The sequence below is a fragment of the Netta rufina genome (assembly GCF_964035555.1).
Source record: "Netta rufina genome assembly, chromosome: 3".
NCBI lineage: Eukaryota > Metazoa > Chordata > Aves > Anseriformes > Anatidae > Netta > Netta rufina.
In genome coordinates, this window is record NC_140125.1 from 89106320 (window position 1) to 89126669 (window position 20350).

The 20350-nt window shown below is 42.9% G+C and overlaps 1 protein-coding gene across 1 annotated transcript in view; it reads right to left on the bottom strand.

Annotated features, from left to right (window-relative positions):
- CD109 (CD109 molecule) overlaps nt 1-11707 on the bottom strand; it is a gene marked incomplete at both ends in the record, with an annotated part of 76132 nt that extends 64425 nt beyond the window's left edge. Inside the window, 2 exons of the mRNA XM_084285099.1 lie at nt 11145-11305; nt 11649-11707. Coding sequence (XP_084141225.1) covers nt 11145-11305; nt 11649-11707 — 220 coding nt within the window. The remainder of the gene's footprint in view (nt 1-11144; nt 11306-11648) is intronic.
- Nucleotides 11708-20350: the final 8643 nt, after the last annotated feature.

Below are 20350 nucleotides of genomic sequence, written 5' to 3' on the forward strand. Positions count from 1 at the left end.
ACAGAGTCACACCAGGGGAGTTTTGGACTGGACGTTAGGAAAAGTTTATTTACCATGAGGGTGAGTCAGACACTGGAAAAGGCCTACTGACGAGGTGGTGGATGTCCTGTGCCTGTCAGTATTCAAGAGACATTTGGCAATACGCTCAGGAATATGCTTTAACTTCTGGTTAGCTCTGAAGTGGTCAGGCAGTTCGGACTAGATCATCTTTGATCCACACAAACAACAGCATCTTACGTTCTTCCCATCTAATTGGCCCGACCAAAACCCAAAAAACTTATGCTACCTGTTCCTGAGCTGGCAATACCAGCACTGGGCCTATTTACGTGTTCCTTCAGAGCGGCTTTTCAAAAGATGACAGATGTATATTCTCAGTGATTTGTTCCAAATAATCTCAGCACTACGTGGCGTTTCCCCTGAATCACCTGACAGAGCTTGTGGTCTGAGGTTACATGCCCTACAGATATCCCGATCTGCTCTCTGCCACGCAGCCTGGCCCCAGTTATATCTATACAGACATAAACACTCCTGTTTCAGCTTCCACTCCCAAAAAAGGATCGAGGTTCCAGAAAAGTGACTTTATGACTTGGCATAATCAACTACAACTCGTGCCAATATAAATGAGCACAACAGCAGTTAAGCCAGCAACTCATTTATATAAATTCCGGTCTTTACCCTACATCCTAGCTTATTCAGCAGGTATCTATTGCTGCAAACAGACTTTTCACTTAACCTTTTCTACCTACATCCTTGTTTCTTCTTAGTCCTGCCAGGGAATGCAGGAATATAACTGGAACCACTCTGCACTGATTTACTGAAATGATGTCATGGTCTTCTTCTGGCAGCCGTGTTCACATACCCAAGCTTAGGAATCGTTTACAGAACAGCAGTTTCTTTACAGTGGTAAATGGATTTTTTTTCTCCCAAGGAGTCTATTTCAAAAAAATCATTTTAACATCAGAGAAATAAAAAATGTTCTTCAATGTCCTTCCAAATTTTTCTTCCTATTTTTCTTCTCTTTTCTGAAGAAAGAAAGAAGTATAACTACCAAGAGCTAAACTGCCCAGGGAGTGAAAAATCTTTTTTGGTTCATAAAAGAAGGCCTACAAACCTGTTGAGTTTCCAGGTTTCCTTAAATGTGTTACACACCTCATCTATTACCCTAAATTAGCACCAAAATTATCACTGGTTAGTTACACAAGCAGCCCAAAATACACAGACTGAGCCACTGCTGTTAAATTATGGCTAAATTTGGGCCAGGCAATAGACAGAGGTACAGCACCACACTCAAACAGATGCATTACGGATTGCTGGTGGACATCAGGACAGACATTCAGGGCAGACAGGCAGGCCCTTCTCATTTCTTTCTACACTTAGGGTCTAATTCAGATATCTAACTCTCTGCTCAGTTTTCTGATGTAAAACAGCCGTCTCAGTAGATGCCACTATTATTATCACTTTCAGACGAGCGGTCAGAGAGGCCAGCTGCAAGAACACAATACTTAAAACCCTCTGCGGTTTATCTGAAACACTGCACGCTGGGTAGGAAAAAGGGAACAGCTTCATATTTCTAAAACTAAATCATCTCTTTAGTCAAAGGGCTTCTTACAGCTACCATCCCAGGCACTGAACCACAAATACAGGCTCCTTTCAACTCTTTCCCGAGACCAGCCTGTAAGAGCCATCCACAGACCTTTTGTCACGCACACTCCATATCACACAGAATCATCTAGGTTGGAAGAGACCTCAAGATCATCGAATCCAACATCTGACCTAACACTAACCAGTCCCCCACTAAACCATATCCCTAAGCTCTACATCTAAACGTCTTTTAAAGACCTCCAGGGATGGTGACTCCACCACTTCCCTGGGCAGCCAATTCCAATGCCTAACAACCCTTTAGGTAAAGAAGTTCTTCCTAACATCTGACCTAAAACTCCCCTGGCTCAACTTAAGCCCATTCCCCCTCATCCTGTCACCAGGCACGTGGGAGAACAGACCAACCCCCACCTTGCTACAGCCTCCTTTAAGGTACCTGTAGAGAGCGATAAGATTGCCCCTGAGCCTCCTCTTCTCCAGGCTGAACAATGCCAGCTCTCTTAGCTGCTCCTCGTAGGACTTGTTCTCCAGACCACTCACCAGCTTCGTCGCCCTTCTCTGGACTCTTTCAAGCACCTCGATGTCCTTCTTGTAGCGAGGGGCCCAAAACTGAACACAGTACTAGAGGTGCGGCTTCACCAGAGCCGAGTACAGGGGGACGATCACCTCCCTAGACCTGCTGGCCACACTGTTTCTTATGCAAGCCAGGATGCTGTTGGCCTTCCTGGCCACCTGAGCACACTGCTGGCTCATGTTCAGCCGACTATCAACCAATACTCCCAGGTCCTTCGCTGCCAGGCAGCTTTCCAACCACTTATCTCCCAGCCTGTAGCGGTGCTTGGGGAAAATAAATTTATTTTCTTTCTACAGGAAACAAAAAGAGAAGGTCATATCTGTAGTGGACACAAAAACAGTACAGCTCCTTACAGAGGACTCAAGCACAGAAACCAGAGACAGAAAAAAAAAAAAAAAAAAAAAAAAAAAAAACTTAGGTCCACAAATGCCAACAGGGCATGAATGCACAGCAGCCCCAGCAGTGATAATCACAGACTTATTCTCTACGGATGAAAAAGGTGATGCTGCTCAGTCTCTTGGTAATACTGCACCTATCCCCTTGCTCTTTGTGAATCCTCTGGAGAGTTACACAAATGGTTTGATATATCTAGAGATTAAAATATAACCCAAAACCAGAAGTGTACCCCAGCACATCCAGGTTAGGAATGTAAGTAACTTGTGTCCATTTCAGCATGTTTTTTTTTTCTTTTAAGTTACTTTTTGGAGGCCTAGTGGTGTCCCCCAGAACCTGTATCTGAACCTATTGTTGCCTACCACATCCAAACAACTTTATTCCCAGGTATTATCTATTTACCGCTGTTAGTTAGGAAGACAAGTTTCAAACATTACAGAGGAAACTTTGTTGATGTCAGACCCAGTCTATGAAAGCATGCAGCCAATTCAGAAAAATCTCAGACTTAAGCCTTTATGCAACTAAATGGGAAATTAATCTCATTCATTTACTCTTCCCTTGGCAATTATACACAAATATGCAAACACAGGGGCGTCTGCATGCCCGGCTTTCAAGGCACTGTTGGACATCATTATTTCACGGACACCACAATGGATAATAAACACAAAGCCACTATTGCTGCAATTTAGAACAGCTGCAGTCCTTACTCTGATTTAAAACAGAGGGAAATCATAACAGGACAAACTGTGGCCAAGCCTGTCTACGCCAGAGGCTTGGTGGTATTACTACCACCCTCGTGCCATTAATTGCTTCAACTGGAGTAAAATTTCAAAGTCAGGTCACCTTTCAAACTCATTCACTGAAAAAGAAAACACTCAAGTACTATTTAAGCTTCCTCTAAGAGGCAGTGAAAGAAGAGGGTTTGTTTTTACATTGGTTTTCTTCCATTTTCTGGAAGGCATTCAGAGTCCGTGAGGACAAACCCACATCATTTTTCTGAGACCACAAAATTATTTAGATATATAAAAATATTACCAGAGACTTCTTTCATTGATAAATGAAGGCAATACAATTCCCTTACTCTTCAAAAGAAACACCTGGGCCTCACAGCTGCACCTCCAGGAAACCAGAGAAGTTGGGGATAAGGGGGTCAGTCACTCTGGCCACATTTTCTGTGCAAACACTTCTTTGGACTGCAGTAAATCTGGATGAACCAGCATCATCTCTTCCCATGAACTATTCAAACTCTGCAGACAGGATCTCACCTCTGCCTTCACAAGTAGCCAAGGACAGCACAGGATCCAGCACCACTGCCAATGCAGTCGAGAGTCATTTGAAAAGAGAAGTCACCCGTGTACACAAATTTCCCAACTGTTTCCTACTTCTGCAGGTGTTTCTATACTCCACAGCACTTCAGTTTGGATTATTTTTTTTTGCTTAGACACTAAAGACATCACCCTAGACCCATTTCAAGACCCACTCTCAGCTCCCACCCCTTTCTCTTTAAGGCTACCTTCTATCTACCTGAGGGGTAATAACCATGTGTATAGGTCACTTCTCACAATTCACCCCCCTTCCTCCAATCTCTCCTCAAATGTTATCCAGAACATGAAAGAGACTCCCGGGGATCAAACCAAAAGTTTATTTAGCTCAGGGTCCTGTCTCCAGCAAGGGTCAAGGACAGACCTCTGAAAAGCATAAAAACCACAAGCACACGATTACCCTTCCTTGGGTACTCCACCAGCCTATGTAATTTAAGGCTCAGGACCTGAAAAGCCAAAATGAATGTCTTTATACCAGACCAGCCCTTGATCGACTTTTGTCTCATGAATCTGTGCAATCACATTTTCCATCCACCACACCCAGGATATGAAGCTCCACAATTTATTTCCACCTCACATGAAGGCCCACCTTCTTCAGTCTGGTTTGAACTCGTCTCCTTGAGAGATCTTCTCAGCTCTCCTCTGGAATTTTTGGTTCATGCTCCTTTAAAAGCACCCAAAAACACATTCCCCAGGATGGCTAATTAGAGCTGTGAAAATAACTAGAATACTTTCTCGTAGCTTACAGAAAACATTTTTGTTATACATTTTAGTACAGCGTTTGCCTTCTTTTTTTTGAGCACCACAGTATTACTCGAAAGCTTTCACCTTAGAGTCCCTTCACACCACCCCAAGCACACACACTCCCTTTCTGCAGTACTGCTGCTGCCTAACCTTGTTCCTCACCCCGTAAACTCTCACTCTTTTACTCCTCAACAGGAGCAGAACACTATAGCTGCCCTACTGAATCACATCCTAGTTTTTTTCCACTAATCATTTCCCAAACTGCAAAAATGAGTTTGAAATCTAATCCTGCTTCCCAGCACCCCTGCCATCCCCTCACCAGTTTAAGAAACATTCCTCCTTTTGTCACCCACGTCAGTACTATCGAACAGTGCAGTTCCAAGGCAATCTAATTCCCATTTGAGGGTGAACCACTTGTTCCTACTTTGTCAATATTATTTTTCAACCAGACACAAATGCACATTTTCAGAGCTCCATGCTGTCCCTGCTTCCCCCAGCCGTTTTACCAAAATGTCACACCACACAGTGTCAAAAAATATCTTGACTTACTAAAGTCAAGATATGGCCCTATCCTGCAGATATATTGGGCCTAAAAGCCTACTTCACCCAAGTGCTCTTTGACCTGTTCGTCCCCTTTTGCTGCCTTACTTCCTCGCCCTTGTGCACTGCAGCTCCTTGTGTTATGGGCTGGCTCACAGCTGATCCTCTCCGTGAAGACTGAATGCATATCTGCCTCTCAGCATCGCCGACCAGTGCCCTGCTCATCTTAGCCAGGAACAAGCCACGCTCTTTGCCAATCTTCCTAACACAGTATTTAAAAATCCTGCCTTATTATCCTTCACTTTCTTTCCTGTTCATGGCTTGACCTTTCCAGTTTTGTCCCTTCTTACCCATGCTACTCATTTATGCTCCGCCTTTGTAATCTGATCTCATTTTCAGTTTATACACACTTTTTTTTTCTTAATTTTTCTGCTATTTTTTGGTCAGTATTAAGATTGTGTTTAGTCACTCTATTTTTAACCCTTCTGCTGCGTTAGGGTAATGTGCACATATCCCTTTAATACGAACCCTTCAAGAGATTTCTCCCGCTTCTTCCCTTCCTTCTTGTTTCTGAAATCCCATTGTTTATTGGCATCACTTTCCTTTCTTTCCAAATTCACAGCCTTTACTTTGTGGGTTTTGTTTCGTTTTGCTCCCTTTCCTAAAAGCTGTAAAGCCCTTTCAGCTCACACACGCAATGGACAATCGCATGCTAACATGTTACTGTTCACTTCTCCGTAAAGAAATTCCCCACTGCCATCATTCCTGCCATGGCCAAGTTATTCCATCCCGTTTCCTTCCCAAGTTCCCATGAAATAGTCTGCAGCACTTGGTCTGCCTCACTGTCCTTGGCTGGGTACCAGTGAAGGATGTGGTGACCAGAATGACTTCAGGCAAACCCATGAAGCCACAGAAGGACTCTCTCCCTCAAGCCTCAAACACCACACAACCAATAACATAAAGCTCAGGAACTGGATGGGACTGGTATTTCCATTTCTCTGCAATCTACGCAATGGGTTTGTTATCAGTAAACTAAGATGGATTCAACAACAGCCATGGAAACCTGTGTTTTTTCTTGCGTGTATTCCAGAAAGATGAAAGCACATAAGAAAGTGCCATCTTCTTTACTAGCTGCCTTGCCTCTGGATCCAGCCCCAGCACCTCCTTCCCCAAAACCTTTCCTTGTTTCCAATTTTGCATCAGTTACCTGTGCATGATGAATATTTGACAACCTATTTTTCATGTGGAGTATTTCACAAATGTTTGGAGGTGGAGAGTACGCATGTGAAAACATGGTGCTCCTGTTCTCTTGCTGCTTTGCTTTCCAGGTGGAATTACAAAGAAAGGAGTTGTCCCACTGAACTGTCAGCAAAATCCTTTACCCCACAGTCCTACATTTTCAGGATGGATTTTGTAGTCACCAATGAGCCAGTCATTTCATCCTGAAATAAGGCACAGAGGCAACTTAACAAAAGGGACTGACATGCCTAGGCCATTCATTCTCATTTAGCTGTTACTTTACTACTCGTGTTTTTCACTGTTTCACATACTAACACAGTCAGAACCATATTATTAAGCATGCAAAACATGCCTGCTGGTAAAAGCAGAATTTCCATTGTCTATAGGGATGATCACTACATGTCTGTACTTGACAGACATTCTCCCAAAGTCTGTCATGTTTCGTAAATCCTGGCTGAGTGTTTACCACGCTCTACTTCAGAGTTCCCTCTGTTAACAAGTTTACTGCAATGTAGAAGAAATGTAGAAAAACAGAGCAAAGTAATTAACATTTACAAGCAATTTACAGGGAACCCAAATTATTTTAAACCTGCTTCTTCAGTTCTCAGAGTACTTCTCACTCACCATGCCTTAAATACATTGCATTGTGCATTAAGTACCAGCTTTAATCAAACCTTACTCTTAAGAATTAAAATTGTTCAAGGAGTCAGGTAAATGATGACACCTCATTAAACATGAAAGCCTTTCTTTAATTAGTTCTTTTTCAACTTGTATGTTACTTACTTTTTCCAAATCATTTCAGCACCAATAAAGAAAGCAGACTGTTCAGAGGATCTCTTGGTTAAGGTATAAGGTTTTCTCATACACTGATACATACTGCAGTACCTAGGTTGCAAATCTAGCACGTCAACACTTCTTGCCAATTCAAATTACATCTTTACTGATCAATCACTGGTATTGGTATAGGCATGGTAAGAACCAGCCTTCACTGTAATCACTGAAAATCAAGCCATTCATGCACAGAATTTAACTTGCCTGTCTGTTATTCCCATCATTTTTATTTGTTGACCCAGAAAACCCAACAGCTTGGATTGCATGAAAGCCATTGTTTTCTTCTGCAGTCATTTTCAATCAGCGTGAGGATCTTTCTGATATTGCATCCCCACAGAAAATGTGTCAAGGCCTGATATGGCACACACAAGCAGCTTTAATTACTGCTTTTGTGTTTTCCTTGAGTCCACTGTAGATAATGGAAGCCTATTCTCTCCTGGTTACACACTGACAATTTTTGCTACATTTGTTTACACAGAGTTTATCTGTAGCAGTAACACACTGCTTGCAGACATTCAGTGGGTCTCTCGTCGTTACAACTAATCAACTTAACTTCTGTACCAAAACACTGGTCTTCAAGCTACCTCCCTTGCTACGCTTGGATTCTGCTAGGTTGAGACGAGCTTTAAGTAGCTGCACTTGTTTAAATGCACATGCACACACAGACTTCCTCACTTAGACCAAGGAATATAAATTTGCCACTTATTAATAAATATAATTAGTAATTACATAAAGTTTTGTATATATGATAATAATTACTTATGTGTTGTATAAAATAATCACTAATTGTAATCCCTTTGTTACTTGCAAAGCAGGGGAGAGGCTATGAACCAAGCTCCATTCCTGCAGTCTTTCTCTAAAGGTCAGCTTTCCAAAAATTGCTCAAAAATGAAAAGTCCCCTTCCTGTGATGTTAAACCAGTGATTGTTTGATCAACCATTAAGCACTCTATTTTTAATGTAAAGCAAGAGTTACGTTACATGAAGAAGAAAATAGCTGTGCCTCTCATTCAACAAGATCGTCTTATGGAACTAACTCAGAAATTTAAACACAATCACATGCACCACACTGAGCTGCTGCTAGAGGACCAGAGCACATCCTTTAAGCAACCATAGATGCACTTTGTCAGACAGGTACTTAAAAGCTCTCATGCTTCGGTACTTGGCTGAACTCAGCCTGCAAGATTAAACAAATAAAAAAAGTTGTCCTCAGCCTTTAATTCCCAACTCTGAACCATCTCGGTTCCACCAGCACAAATGTTTGCACACCAAACCAGGGAAGCCGTCTGCCTAAAAAAGTGTTCAACAAAATAAAACTATTTTAGATAGGTTTTTCAAAGCAGTAAGCCACCTGCTTTTGCTGCAGCCCCGCAAGGAAAAATACAGAGCACAATTCAGCCACCTTTGGCAACACTGTCACTGAATGCTGTGCTCTAACCAAGGCAGGCAAGCAGTCACAGCTGCCTGGATATTTACCACAGTCAAGAACTGTAGGTACACCCTGCCTCCTTTAATCCTTATTTTGCACAGACACGTGGTAAAAACACTTCCCAAGCTCATGTGCACCACAGGAATACTAATACCTCTGTATCAGCCACTCTGTGTAACCTAACAGGCCCAAATGACAGATAAAGCAACATTTTCTGGGCACTAATATATGCAGCAGTGATGTCATTTAAAGAAGATTCTGTGTGCCTGGAGATATTTGGATTTTTGCCTTCAATTGCAGCAGCTGGCCTAATAAAACCTCCCCAGGCTTTGCTTCAGTTAAATTCTCAGACTAGCATAACTACAGCACTATTGCTACACATTTTACCTTAAGATCATTTTATTCTTCAGAAAACAAGCTAAAGATTTAAAGTCTTATTTGGACAAAATGCTTTCCCTCTCAGTAACTCTATTCACAATTGATCCTGTAGCATCTGAGGATACACACCCTCAACACCACATCCTCTGTTACAGGGCAGTTCCCTTGCTCCTGACCCTTAACAGTTCTGCTTACATACTTCTTCACAGAGAAAAAATGACTAACAAATTATATCACTTGACTTCTAAAGAATGGATGTTCACATACAATTTTTTTTTCACAAGCAGAAATACACTGTATGCTCAGTACCGTTTTTTTTTTTTTGCTGTTCTATTCATCAAATTATATATATATATATTTAAAAATTACATAGAATGTTAAGGATTAACATTCTAGTTAAGTATAATCAGTTAGTAAGTATAATCAGTATATGCACTTTAAGTAACACACTTGCCACACCTTGAATACTGCGTTCAGATTTGGACCCCTGTCAGCCAGAAGGACATTGAGGTGCTGGAGTGTTTCCAAACAAGGGCAACAAAGCTGGTGAAGGGTCTAGAGAACAAGTTTCACAAAGAGCAGCTAAGGGAGCTGGGGTTGCTTAGCCTGGAGAAAAGGAAGCTCAGGGAAGACCTTATTGCACTCTACATTTACCTTAAACGAGACTACAGTGAGGCGGGGATCAGCCTCTTCTCCCAAGCACCAAGTGATATGACAAGAGGAAATGGCCTTAAGTTACTCCAGGGGAGATTTAGGTTGGATATTAGGAAAAATTTCTTCACTGAAATGGTTGTGAAGCATTAGAACTGGCTGCCCAGGGGAGTGGGTGAGTCACCATCCCTGGAGGTATTCCAAAGACGCGTAGCTGTGGTGCTTAGGGACATGGCTCAGTGGCAGATTTGGCAGTGCAATATTAACGGTTGGTCTTGATGATCTTAGAGGTCTTTTCCAACCTAAAAGATTCTATGATTCTATGTACTCTTTCCTCTGTCTGATACAGTGCCATGCCTCTTACTGTTCATCTACCATTTCCTCTAACATCAGCAACTCAGTTTTCAAGCATCATTCCATTAGCTAGGCAGGCATATATAAAGCTTCAGCCTTCTACACAGATTGTCAAGAGAGGTAGGCTCTCTTTGAAGCCTTTGAAATGGAGGTGTGATGCTTACAATTAAGGCATCTGCATTAACTGTAATTCCTTAATTGAAATATTAGTTGACAGCAGCAAGGAGAAAGTTCATTACAGCAGTGTAGATTTTTCTAGGACCTCATACTGTCCCGACTCCAGTTTTGGCAAATAAAATGGGTGTCATTTATATTGCTTCATACTAAGAGCACTTTGAAAGCCGGCTTATCCAGACAAAAGATTTTCTTTCCTGTGAGGGCTGTTCTCCAGGGATACATTTTTATGCTTCTGTTCACAGCAGGAGTTTACAAAAAGTAGCAGTGACCAGGATATCTCAGTCCTCCAACTACTCAGACCTGCCACAACGTCCCCTAACACCACAACGGGGGCATAAAACTAGATCAGGCTGCTCTAGGGTTTACTTAGCTTCAGTCCCCCAAACTGACCCACAATTCAGTTCTTGAGCCTTAATTTTTTTTTAATTCTACAACCACAAGAAGCTTCCAAGTGACAGCATTTGAAGGTGACCCCCGCTTTCTTCTTGAATTCAGGTTCTCCTTTTTTTTAGGGCACCAGCAGCAGCTGTGCCCAGATGCTCTATCAAATTGTTCCACACTTACCATCCTTTCACATGCTCCTAGCTTGCACCTTAACAGCAAGTCTTTCAGTGAGACAGGCGGCTTCTTCACCATCGTCTTTGGTGGCCTGATGACACTAACCAGAGTGCCTTGGGGCACCTCAGAGATCCCACAACACTTCACCAACATCTGACTATTTTTAGAGTTTACAGTGAGTTGGGACACCCACACAAATCCCTCATTATCCACCTGCACACACAGCCAGCAGCGCACACGACTGCCTTCCCAATATTGCACCCCACTAGGTAACAAAAAAAGTCTGCATTTTAGTACCATTTAGGAGCCGCGATACTTTGTGGAAGAAGTGGAAGAGGACAGCGCCACTACCCTACCTTTCTCAAAGACCATTTCCCTGCTCAGGATGGTCTTGTTGTCTCTGGTCACCTCTCCCCTCACGGTGACCTGCGGCGGGCTGCCCGGCAGCAGAGCCACCCCGATGGTCATGCTTGCTCCGGGTCTGATGTTCCAGGGGACCATCACCAGGAACGTGGGGCTGGAATCACAGAACCATCAAGGTTGGAAAGCACCTCCACGATCACCTGCTCCAACCACCCCCCTACCACCAGCATCACCCTGTCCCCAGGCACCACGTCCAGCCTTTCCTTGAACATCCCCAGGGACGGCGACTCCACCACCTCCCCGGGCAACCCGTCCCAATGCATTTGGGTTGGAAAAACCAACCGGGCAGAGGGAGAAAGGGCGGGGAGCGCGGTGTAGCCCCCAGCCCTCCTCCCTCCCGAGACGCAGCCCTGGTGGGGGGGGGAGCGATGCCCCCCGGGCACCCCCGGGGACCCCACCGCCGGCCGGCTCCCTGCCTGCCCCCCGGCCCCACGTACCCGGCCTCGGCGGAGCCGCAGAGGAGGAAGATGAGGAGGAGGAGGCGGCTCCGCGCCATGTCGCTCCGTCCGAGCTGCCCGGGAGGCGCCTGGCCGGGCGCGGAGGGCGGGGAGAGGCCGCCCGGCCCCGGCCTGACTCACGGCCCGGCGGCGGCGGCGGCAGCCGCAGGAGCGGCCCCAGGGGCGGTCCCGAGGCCGGCACCGGGGGGCTCGGCCCCGCCTGCAGCCCCCGCCCGGGCGGCGGCGGCTCCCCGGGGCTGGAGCCGAGGCTCGGGGGGCGCAGGGCTCGGGGGAGCCGGGGCTGGTGGGGCGCTGGGGGCTGCGCCCGCTGGCTGCAAAGTGAAGTCGGGTCTCAAGGCGCTGTCGGGCGCAGGAGAAGCTCGGGTGAGCTCCAGCTGCCGTGGGATGTTGTGATAACTGTGTGGGCTAGGCACGGCTCGCAGTGATTCATCTGCAGCCTCTCTGGCGTTTAGAGGTTCAGAAGGAGCCGTCAGAAGTGCCGCCTGGCACTCCCCGTGTCACACGCACCGCACCTGTAGTCCCAGGGAGAAACCTCTCTTCGTGTTTTGTCCTTAGGGAAATCACACGTGAGCAGCAAACACCATGAGCACACGCACATGCCCCGCTCTAACAGTCTCTCAGGCGGCCATGCAGTCTTCCAATATTGCTCAGTTTGGTTTTCTTCGCTTCCACGGGTGCCGCCTCTGTAGGCCCCAGAGGGCTGGCGGCACCGCAAGCGTGGCTGGTGCCGGGGAGGTCGGCCCTGGCAGCTCCACGCCTGGGAAAGGTGCGTGCCGAGGCAGGGTTTGGGAGATGTTTGCTCTTGTTGTTTGTCAGTCCTTAACTCGCTGCTCCTGAGAAACAGGCAGGGAAGAGGAACGGTCCCCGGCTCTGCCTTTCATGGGGATGGTGGAAACGTGCTTACGAGTAGGGCTGCATCCCGAGCACCGCAGCCTGCAGTGGTCAAGCCACTGCTAGCACATACGTTGCCAGTCTCTGGCACCAGGACCAGCCGTCACTCCACCATACCTGCCAACACTGGGTAGTTCTCTCAGTCTCCAAAAGAGGGTGGCCACATGGAAACATCCTTCCAAGGACAGCTCCACAGCAGCACGAGGGATTTTGCAGGAGAGCACTGGCTGGCCAGAGCACAACCGTGCCAAGGACAGCTTGAGGCTGAGACAATGAACTTCCAGTCCCAAGAACATTTGCTGGCACTGTTTGATTCATTAGTATGGATGTGGCCTGAAAGTCCATTAATGAAAACGCTTGCAAATGACACAGATTTTGCCCAGTTGTGCAACAGTATTGTGGAGCCACATTTTTTTCCCAAGGGCTAGTTATTTAAATATACTTTTTGCAAATGTATTTGATCTCTTATTCTACTAAAATATTAATAAAGAAATCCTACAGTAGGAAGTAAGAGAATAAAAGGATTATTAATCTTACAACTTCATCTGTGCTGAATAAATTTAACTCCGTTAAGATATGGATAAACAGAAATTAAGTGCTTGATGCCATCCCGCAACAACAGTCAAGCTCCATTTCTTAAAGGTACTTCCAGGCACTCAGAGAGGCTAAATAAATACTGGACCATCCCACTACTTGGAGATCTCTGAAGCTCTGACTTCCCTGGACGTATCCCTTCAATCCCATCCTAATCCTACCTGGAGTTCCCTCTGGTGGAATCATGCCACACAGCCCCACCGAAGGCTATCAGCACAGTATGTAGATGGGTAAATAGGAAACTGTGGAGTATGAGCAGATACAAGATAAAATAAGGAGATTTTAAGCCACCTTCAGCCCTATAGAGAGTGTACGCTATAATTACAACACGTATCTCAGGCTTCCTCTGCACACACTCTCTCACTGACAACTGCAGAAAAAATAACAATGACTCCAGAGAAATTAGAAAATAAGCATACTTAGAGAGCATTGGGCTGAGCCAGTACCCTGTTCATGCTCAGTAAGTATTAAACTACGTGTTCAGTCGGTCCTGACTTGTACTTCAGGTAAATGTAATTTATCACACAGCCTTACTGATTACAGGACTGTCCCATCCCCCTTCACTCTGTTAATCTGCTCGTTTCCATTTACGGCTGTGTACGCTAGGCTCTTGTTATGCAGTTACATGCCGCTAATTAGTTTGATCTAGCTCAGACTGGTAACTCAAACAAAAACAAGCAGCACTTGAGTTTGCAATAAATTGGTCAAATTTAAACATAGGGATGCCTAGATTTGAAAAGCTTTTGCATACCCACTGACTTCTGTGGTACAGTACAAAACATCCTCAGCTGAAAAAAAAAATCAGTCTGCTCAGAACAGGCAGACAAAAATTATTACTCTTATTAAATTGCTGGGATATCTGTCTTCAGCTAAACAAAATACCTTAGCCCAAATACACATCATTTTCAAGACCATGGAAGCAACCATTTGGCAATGTCTCGGGGCTAAATGAGGTTTTAAATGCCTGGCTCTGAGAAACACCTGGGAGAGTAATTTGTGCACAGAACTGGAAGCAGGGAACTGCACAGCAACTTATTGAGAGCACCATGTGAGGAAAAGCTGTTTTGGACCAGACTTCTGCATATTAGGAATAATTCTGAAAGCATATAACCTAGCATGAAAGGTCTTAATAACCTTCAACTGCTCCAAGCCAGTGAAGTGGATACTCTGGAGACACAATTTGGGAGGGTAAAACAGGTTGTCATTGTGTTCAGTATGCCAACCAGGAAAGCAAGCTGAAAAATCCTTCTCTGTTCATTTTCACGTTTTGGAATTAAGTAAGCATTATGAGACTCAAGTTTTACTGATCTGTGATATGTCACCATAATGAAAATTTCACTTCTAACAACATTAATCTCTCTAATTTTGCTAATCTTTTGTGTTCCCTGACAAACAGAGCTTATAAATCTGCAAAACTCATCTATAGCACTGGCTACATTCTCAGGCAGCTCACAATTATGCTGTTGTCTGCTCCTGTGCGATTTAGTTTAAATCTAACTTGAATATGCGTATCAGTACAAGCTGAAATCACACCTTTGAGTTGTGGCCCAGGAATATGCTAAATAAAAATGTGTTTATGTAAGTACAGTAAACTGGAATGATTCCTGAATGGGTCTAGAAAGCAGCTTCTGCCTTGGTAAATAAGAAGGATCGCAGCACCTACCAAACACTACAAATTGTGTGCAGGCTGTCTGGAAACAAACACATGCACAGCGAGGTCTGTTTTTCTCCAATATCACATGAAGAAAACAGTACTGTTTGGTAAAGGCAAAAACCTAACCGCTACAGTCCTTAAAATACTGGGGAATTACAGCAGCAAGGGCTTGAATGGTCAATGCCCCATCCTGGTTTTAGCATTAGCCAGTGAATTTGGCTGGTCAGACATACAGCTGGATTCAGCAGGCATTTTGGTGCAAACAAAGCATGTTTCCATGAAATGAGACAAATTCAAGGAAATCTGAAGGGCTCTGCTATGTGGAAATTTGAACTAGAAGATCACTATCATCTCTTCCAGCACAATATTTTATCTTTTCAAAAGCTTAGCCAGTTGCCTTATGCATCACTGAACTCAAGGCCTGAAATAGAGCTCATTTAGGTGATGGATAAATCTTTTAATTACTCTCAGTAGGCTTTGGATGAGGTCCTAAAAGAAACTGTGTTTCAGTGACTCACGGAACTAGGAAGGATGCAAAAGTCTGTTTTATCACTCACAGCAAGTGAGCAAAAATTATAATGAATACCACAAATAGGTAGGTGGAAGATCATTCCATGGTATTAGGAGGGCACATTCCTTGCTTAGATGTAAGCCTGAAGAATTTGCATTTGCTGGAAAGCACTGACAGGAGCATAGGATATAAAGCTCTCACAGAAGTGCTCAGTAATAACACTTCTGATGCAGGCTCTGATGATGGAATGTGTCAAAATGTTTTATGCTACGCTGACAAAGGGCGTGCCGTGCACTGAAACTTGCCCAGAGCTATCAGGGTGGAGTTTCATGAAAAACTGGTCTGCACTGCAATTAGTATCTTTATTCCTAGTACCTGAAGACATCTCTCTTGATAAATACTGACATTTGTAAATCCACTGCCAACTTGAACTGTTACTCCAGGCATAGAGGGCAGGATTCACCTGGTCAAATGTGGACTCTATTGTCTACAACTTGTTATTTAAATACAATGAATAGTCAATGGAGAGAAGTAAGCACTCTTCAGACCATGCTTATGTGACCCGTTATGATACCTACATTTGAATGAGAGACATTTAAAAGTGGCTTCTAAATTAACCAAGTGAATCCCATCCTACAAGTACCAGCTTCTGTTGAACGTCTAAAAAGGGAGTCAAGACAAGTAGTTGAAATACATTGTTACCTCCAGAATACATAACTATAACATAAGTGTCCTAACTGAGAATTCAATGAGTCAAACATATATTATACAAATATTATATAATATGAATATGTAAGTTAATATAGATATTATTTTTTATAACCTTTGGATCAAGGCCTGTTTGAAGAGATCAGATTTTTTTTCTGTTTTTCAAAGATTGGTATGAGAACAAACAAGCAGAGAGAATGTCCAAATAGAAGAGAAGCTTCTTCATTGTTAATATAGCATAAAAAGATCCTATTCTCCTAGAATTATGTTTATATTTTCATTATATTTTTGTTATTAATATGCTTGCATACATTTTAATCATACCCATCAAAAATGTGATCAAAGCTGTAAACATTGTATTATCGCATCATATTCAATGTGTGCTTTGAAATACGCCAAAAAAATAAAGCTCTGTCTTTTAGGAAATGCATCAGATGTATAAGGGTATGAGGGCTAAGACTTTATGAGGTTTTGAGAGATTCACTTTTAGAAATGAGATACAGAAAGATGGGGAATTAAAGAAGGAATGATAAAATTACACATTGGAAAATGTGGAAGTCTGATGAGCAAATCTACAAATGAGTATTGACTGTTTGCTGCAAGACCTGTCACTGGAGCAAAGTAGCTGCTACTCTTGAAAAATAAAAGCTTAATCCTTCTTCCAGCATTTTCTTCAAAGTTAAACTTCTCCAAGCCAAATTGCTGAGTACCAAAATACCAAAGGGAATTTGCTACACAGTAACTATTAGCAGGGAACATTTTAAATCTGCAGCACAGTACAGCTTCTACTGGGGTACATTAGACCACACTATCTGAATTATTTGTGCTGAGGTTTAATAAACCTTGGAAAATACAGAAGGTTCCAGGTGCCTGAAAAAAAAAAAATAACATTGTAACAATGCTAGCAAAAAAAAAGGAGCTCTAAAAAATTCAAATAATAACAATTATTAAATTTCAATAATAAGCCATGTTTGGGATATATCTCCCTTTCAAACAAAAACTCTGAGAATCATGTCAAAACTGTTGATGCACAAAATAGACTATAGGTTGTCTGTTTGAGGTGAGCCAGCCACCAGCATGGAGCTAGCAGTGGGACAGAGTGCTTTTATGATGTTTTCCTGTATTCCTTCTCTAGACTTTACCTAGAGAACATTTGAATCTCCAGGGGAAAAAGAAAAAAAAAAAAAAAAAAAGAGTTGGAGAAAGCTGAGAGCTATTCTAAGCATCAGTCTGCTCGCTGCCATTCCCCTGAGCCATCCCCCGGCAGCCAGAACAAGATTAATTTCTGGACACGCTTTTTTTAGCCATGGATCCAGTGCAGGAATGAACGGGCTCTCCACTGGACTGTTTCACGACACGTAGGAGTTTGCCTACAGCAAAAATAGTCCTCAGTTACCTGCTCCCTGCCCTTACAGCCCTTTTGAGCTGACTGAGTAGTGCATAAGGACCATAATGGAAGTAAAATGAGGACCTTGTCCTCTGTTTTTCGCAGAACAGTTCTTGGCAGTTGGTGGATGTTAGTGAACGACAATGGACTACAAGGAAATGAGCCTTCTTCTTGTTCCTGACGTGCTGAAGGACCTCCATTGTGCAAGGAGTTGTGGTATCTGTAACAGGTTTCCATGTGTGGCTGAATTTTCAGATTTCCTTTGGAGGTCTCCCAAAAGTAGACTCTTGGCATCACAGAAATCAATGGCACTGAAATCATCCCCTTCAGCAGGGTCAGGATTAACCCAGGATTTTATTCTCCCTAGCACACAGATCTCTGTAATTTTGATACAAAGAACTGAGTTTGCATTGTTTGCATTGTTTGCATTTAGCCCCTTACCTCTGACTGATGTGCTGTATCTTACCTGATATGCATAAGCAGAACAGGTTTTAGGAAGCAGGTTCACACAATGCCTTTTTATTGCAAGGCAGTAGTTACACCTTCATTTTTCTCTGTCTGTTCAACCCTACAGTAGGGACATGCAAAAACCTGCACAAACACGCTGTTTCAATGAAAGTGAAAGAAATTACAAACTTTTACAAATGATGCCAGGTTGCCCACAGAACTCTGTTTTCCCAGGGCAGTATTTTTTTACAGCTGTATGCAATGAAATCACATTTACCAAGATGCATTAATCATTTTGACTTAGCCACCCTTACTCCCTTTGCTTTTTGAGTGTTTTTAAAAGGCCTGTGTCACCCCCACTCTATTTGTGGTAAATACTGCTGAAATGGCCAAGAAAAATTCATTTTTTTATTAAGCAATTTAACGTACATTAACACTGATTCACTTTAAAGAAGGAAATAACTCCCTGAGGATTCAATTATCCTGAACTATAGCCTACAATTAAATTGTAAATATAAATTAGAGCTCTTAAAAAAGGAATTTCTAAAACCAGTGTTTCCACAATGTCATAGAGTAGTATATCACTGCTTTCTGGAATGCATCCATTCATACATTATAGCTTGACTTTTAGTTAAGTACAGAAAAACTGTCATTTTTAATGAACGTGTCGTTCTGTATTAGCTATTTACTACATTCATACACCCAGAAAAAAGAAGGGATGTTAGTGCAGCAGCTTGTTTTGTAGACCACTGCATATTCTTGTAGGCGGAGGCAGCTTCTCTTTAAAAGCAGACTGACCTCAAAGCAACTCATAGTGTAGACAAACCTCATTCCCCACATTTAACACAAAAGTAATTCAAGGTGTGGAGGCAATGCCCTAAACCACCCCACTAAAGAGATGCATAGTTTAACTCATCAGAAAGAAGACTGAAAGGGGCTTTCATGACACTTTAATGGGAATAAAGTATATCGGGTATTCTCTATGGGAGAAAAGTTTAAAAAGAACTAGTGTTCAAAAGTTAATCAAATGCGAGTTAGATATGAGGCTCAGAGGTGAATTTGCTTCCTCAGCACACCACCAAGGAAAGTGGTGGCTTCTGCTTCTTTCTATGTCTCCCCATCAAACCTGAATGCCTTTCTGAAAGTTTAAACCAAGTAAGTAGGCTGAGCAGAGGTGTAACTCATTGAAATTCTGTATTTCACCATACACAGAAGATTGGGCTACGTGATCTCCAAGAAGTATAACAAAAAATCCATGAGGTTGCTCTTAAGCCAAGAGGCCAAAACTATACACAAAAAAACAAGAACATATCCCAGAAACGATAGAAGGTCTGCTCCCAAAGAAGTTAAACAGAATTGACAAGAGGGAAAGAAAAGCACCTAACATTGGTGGAGGCTATACTATTTCAGTCCTGGTTTTCTCCATCTCAGCATTTCCAGAAAAGGTCAACACCAGAAAAAAAAAAAAAAAAAAAAAAAAAAAAAAAAAAAAAAAGACAGAATTAGAAGTAGTTGTTAAAAATGAAAAGTTTTCTAGGACATGATCACATGGTCTCTTGCACACAGCCGTTTTTAATTTTTTTTTTCTAAAAATGAAAAACAAACTTTCTCACTGGAAACTGGTCAATAGCTAAAACTGTGTCTGTGTTTAAGTTTGTCTTTTTCTTTTTCCTTCCTTTTAATCAAATGGCAACCTCTTTTTGAGGAGAAAAAAAATATCCTTTCTAACCCACTCCACCATGGCATCAAGAAGCAATAGTTATTTGGAGTAGAGGTAGGTAGACAGTAAGTGTGTAGGTAAAACCTTTTAGAAGGGCAGCCTGTTTTAGATGGCATCCATTTGACAATCCCAAAACCTCACGTTACAGGAGTTGTCTCTTACAGAACCAGTTTCTGTAGTGACTAAAACGGCTCCTATAGCCAGAAGTGATTAAAAAATGATTTTTCAAAAACTACACTCCAACCGTTTATAAAACGTTGTTTAGTTTAGACAAAGGTAAATACCGGTTGCCTCCCCCTGAGGAATAACTCACCGCATACTGCCTCCAGGAAAGGAGGGAGGGCCGGGAGTCCAATCTGGGTGATTAAGGACTTAAGCAAAGGTTTCATGTTTCAGGTCACCAAATAAGCCAACAACTAAATAAACTTAGCCCTGCAGAAATGCCACCATAGGAAATCCATTCACGCTGTTCAAAAAGCAACTGTTTGTTCAATTGCCAACCACCCAAAGCGGCAGGCATGTTTATTTAAATGATGAGGGTGTGGACCCGAGAGCTACATCTTTCCAAATCCTACTGCAGCAACAGGAACGCTTGGCAATTGCTGTAATATGTCTGAAATGTATACTATATTGGGCAGCTTTCTAAGGCCTCCTGGCCATGCCTTCAGGCTAAAGATTGAGCCTGTGATTTTTCTGACCACTAAGAGCAGTTCAGGGAGATTCTTTTCTCCTCATTTTGTTCCTTAGCAGTAGTTTACTTCAGATATTT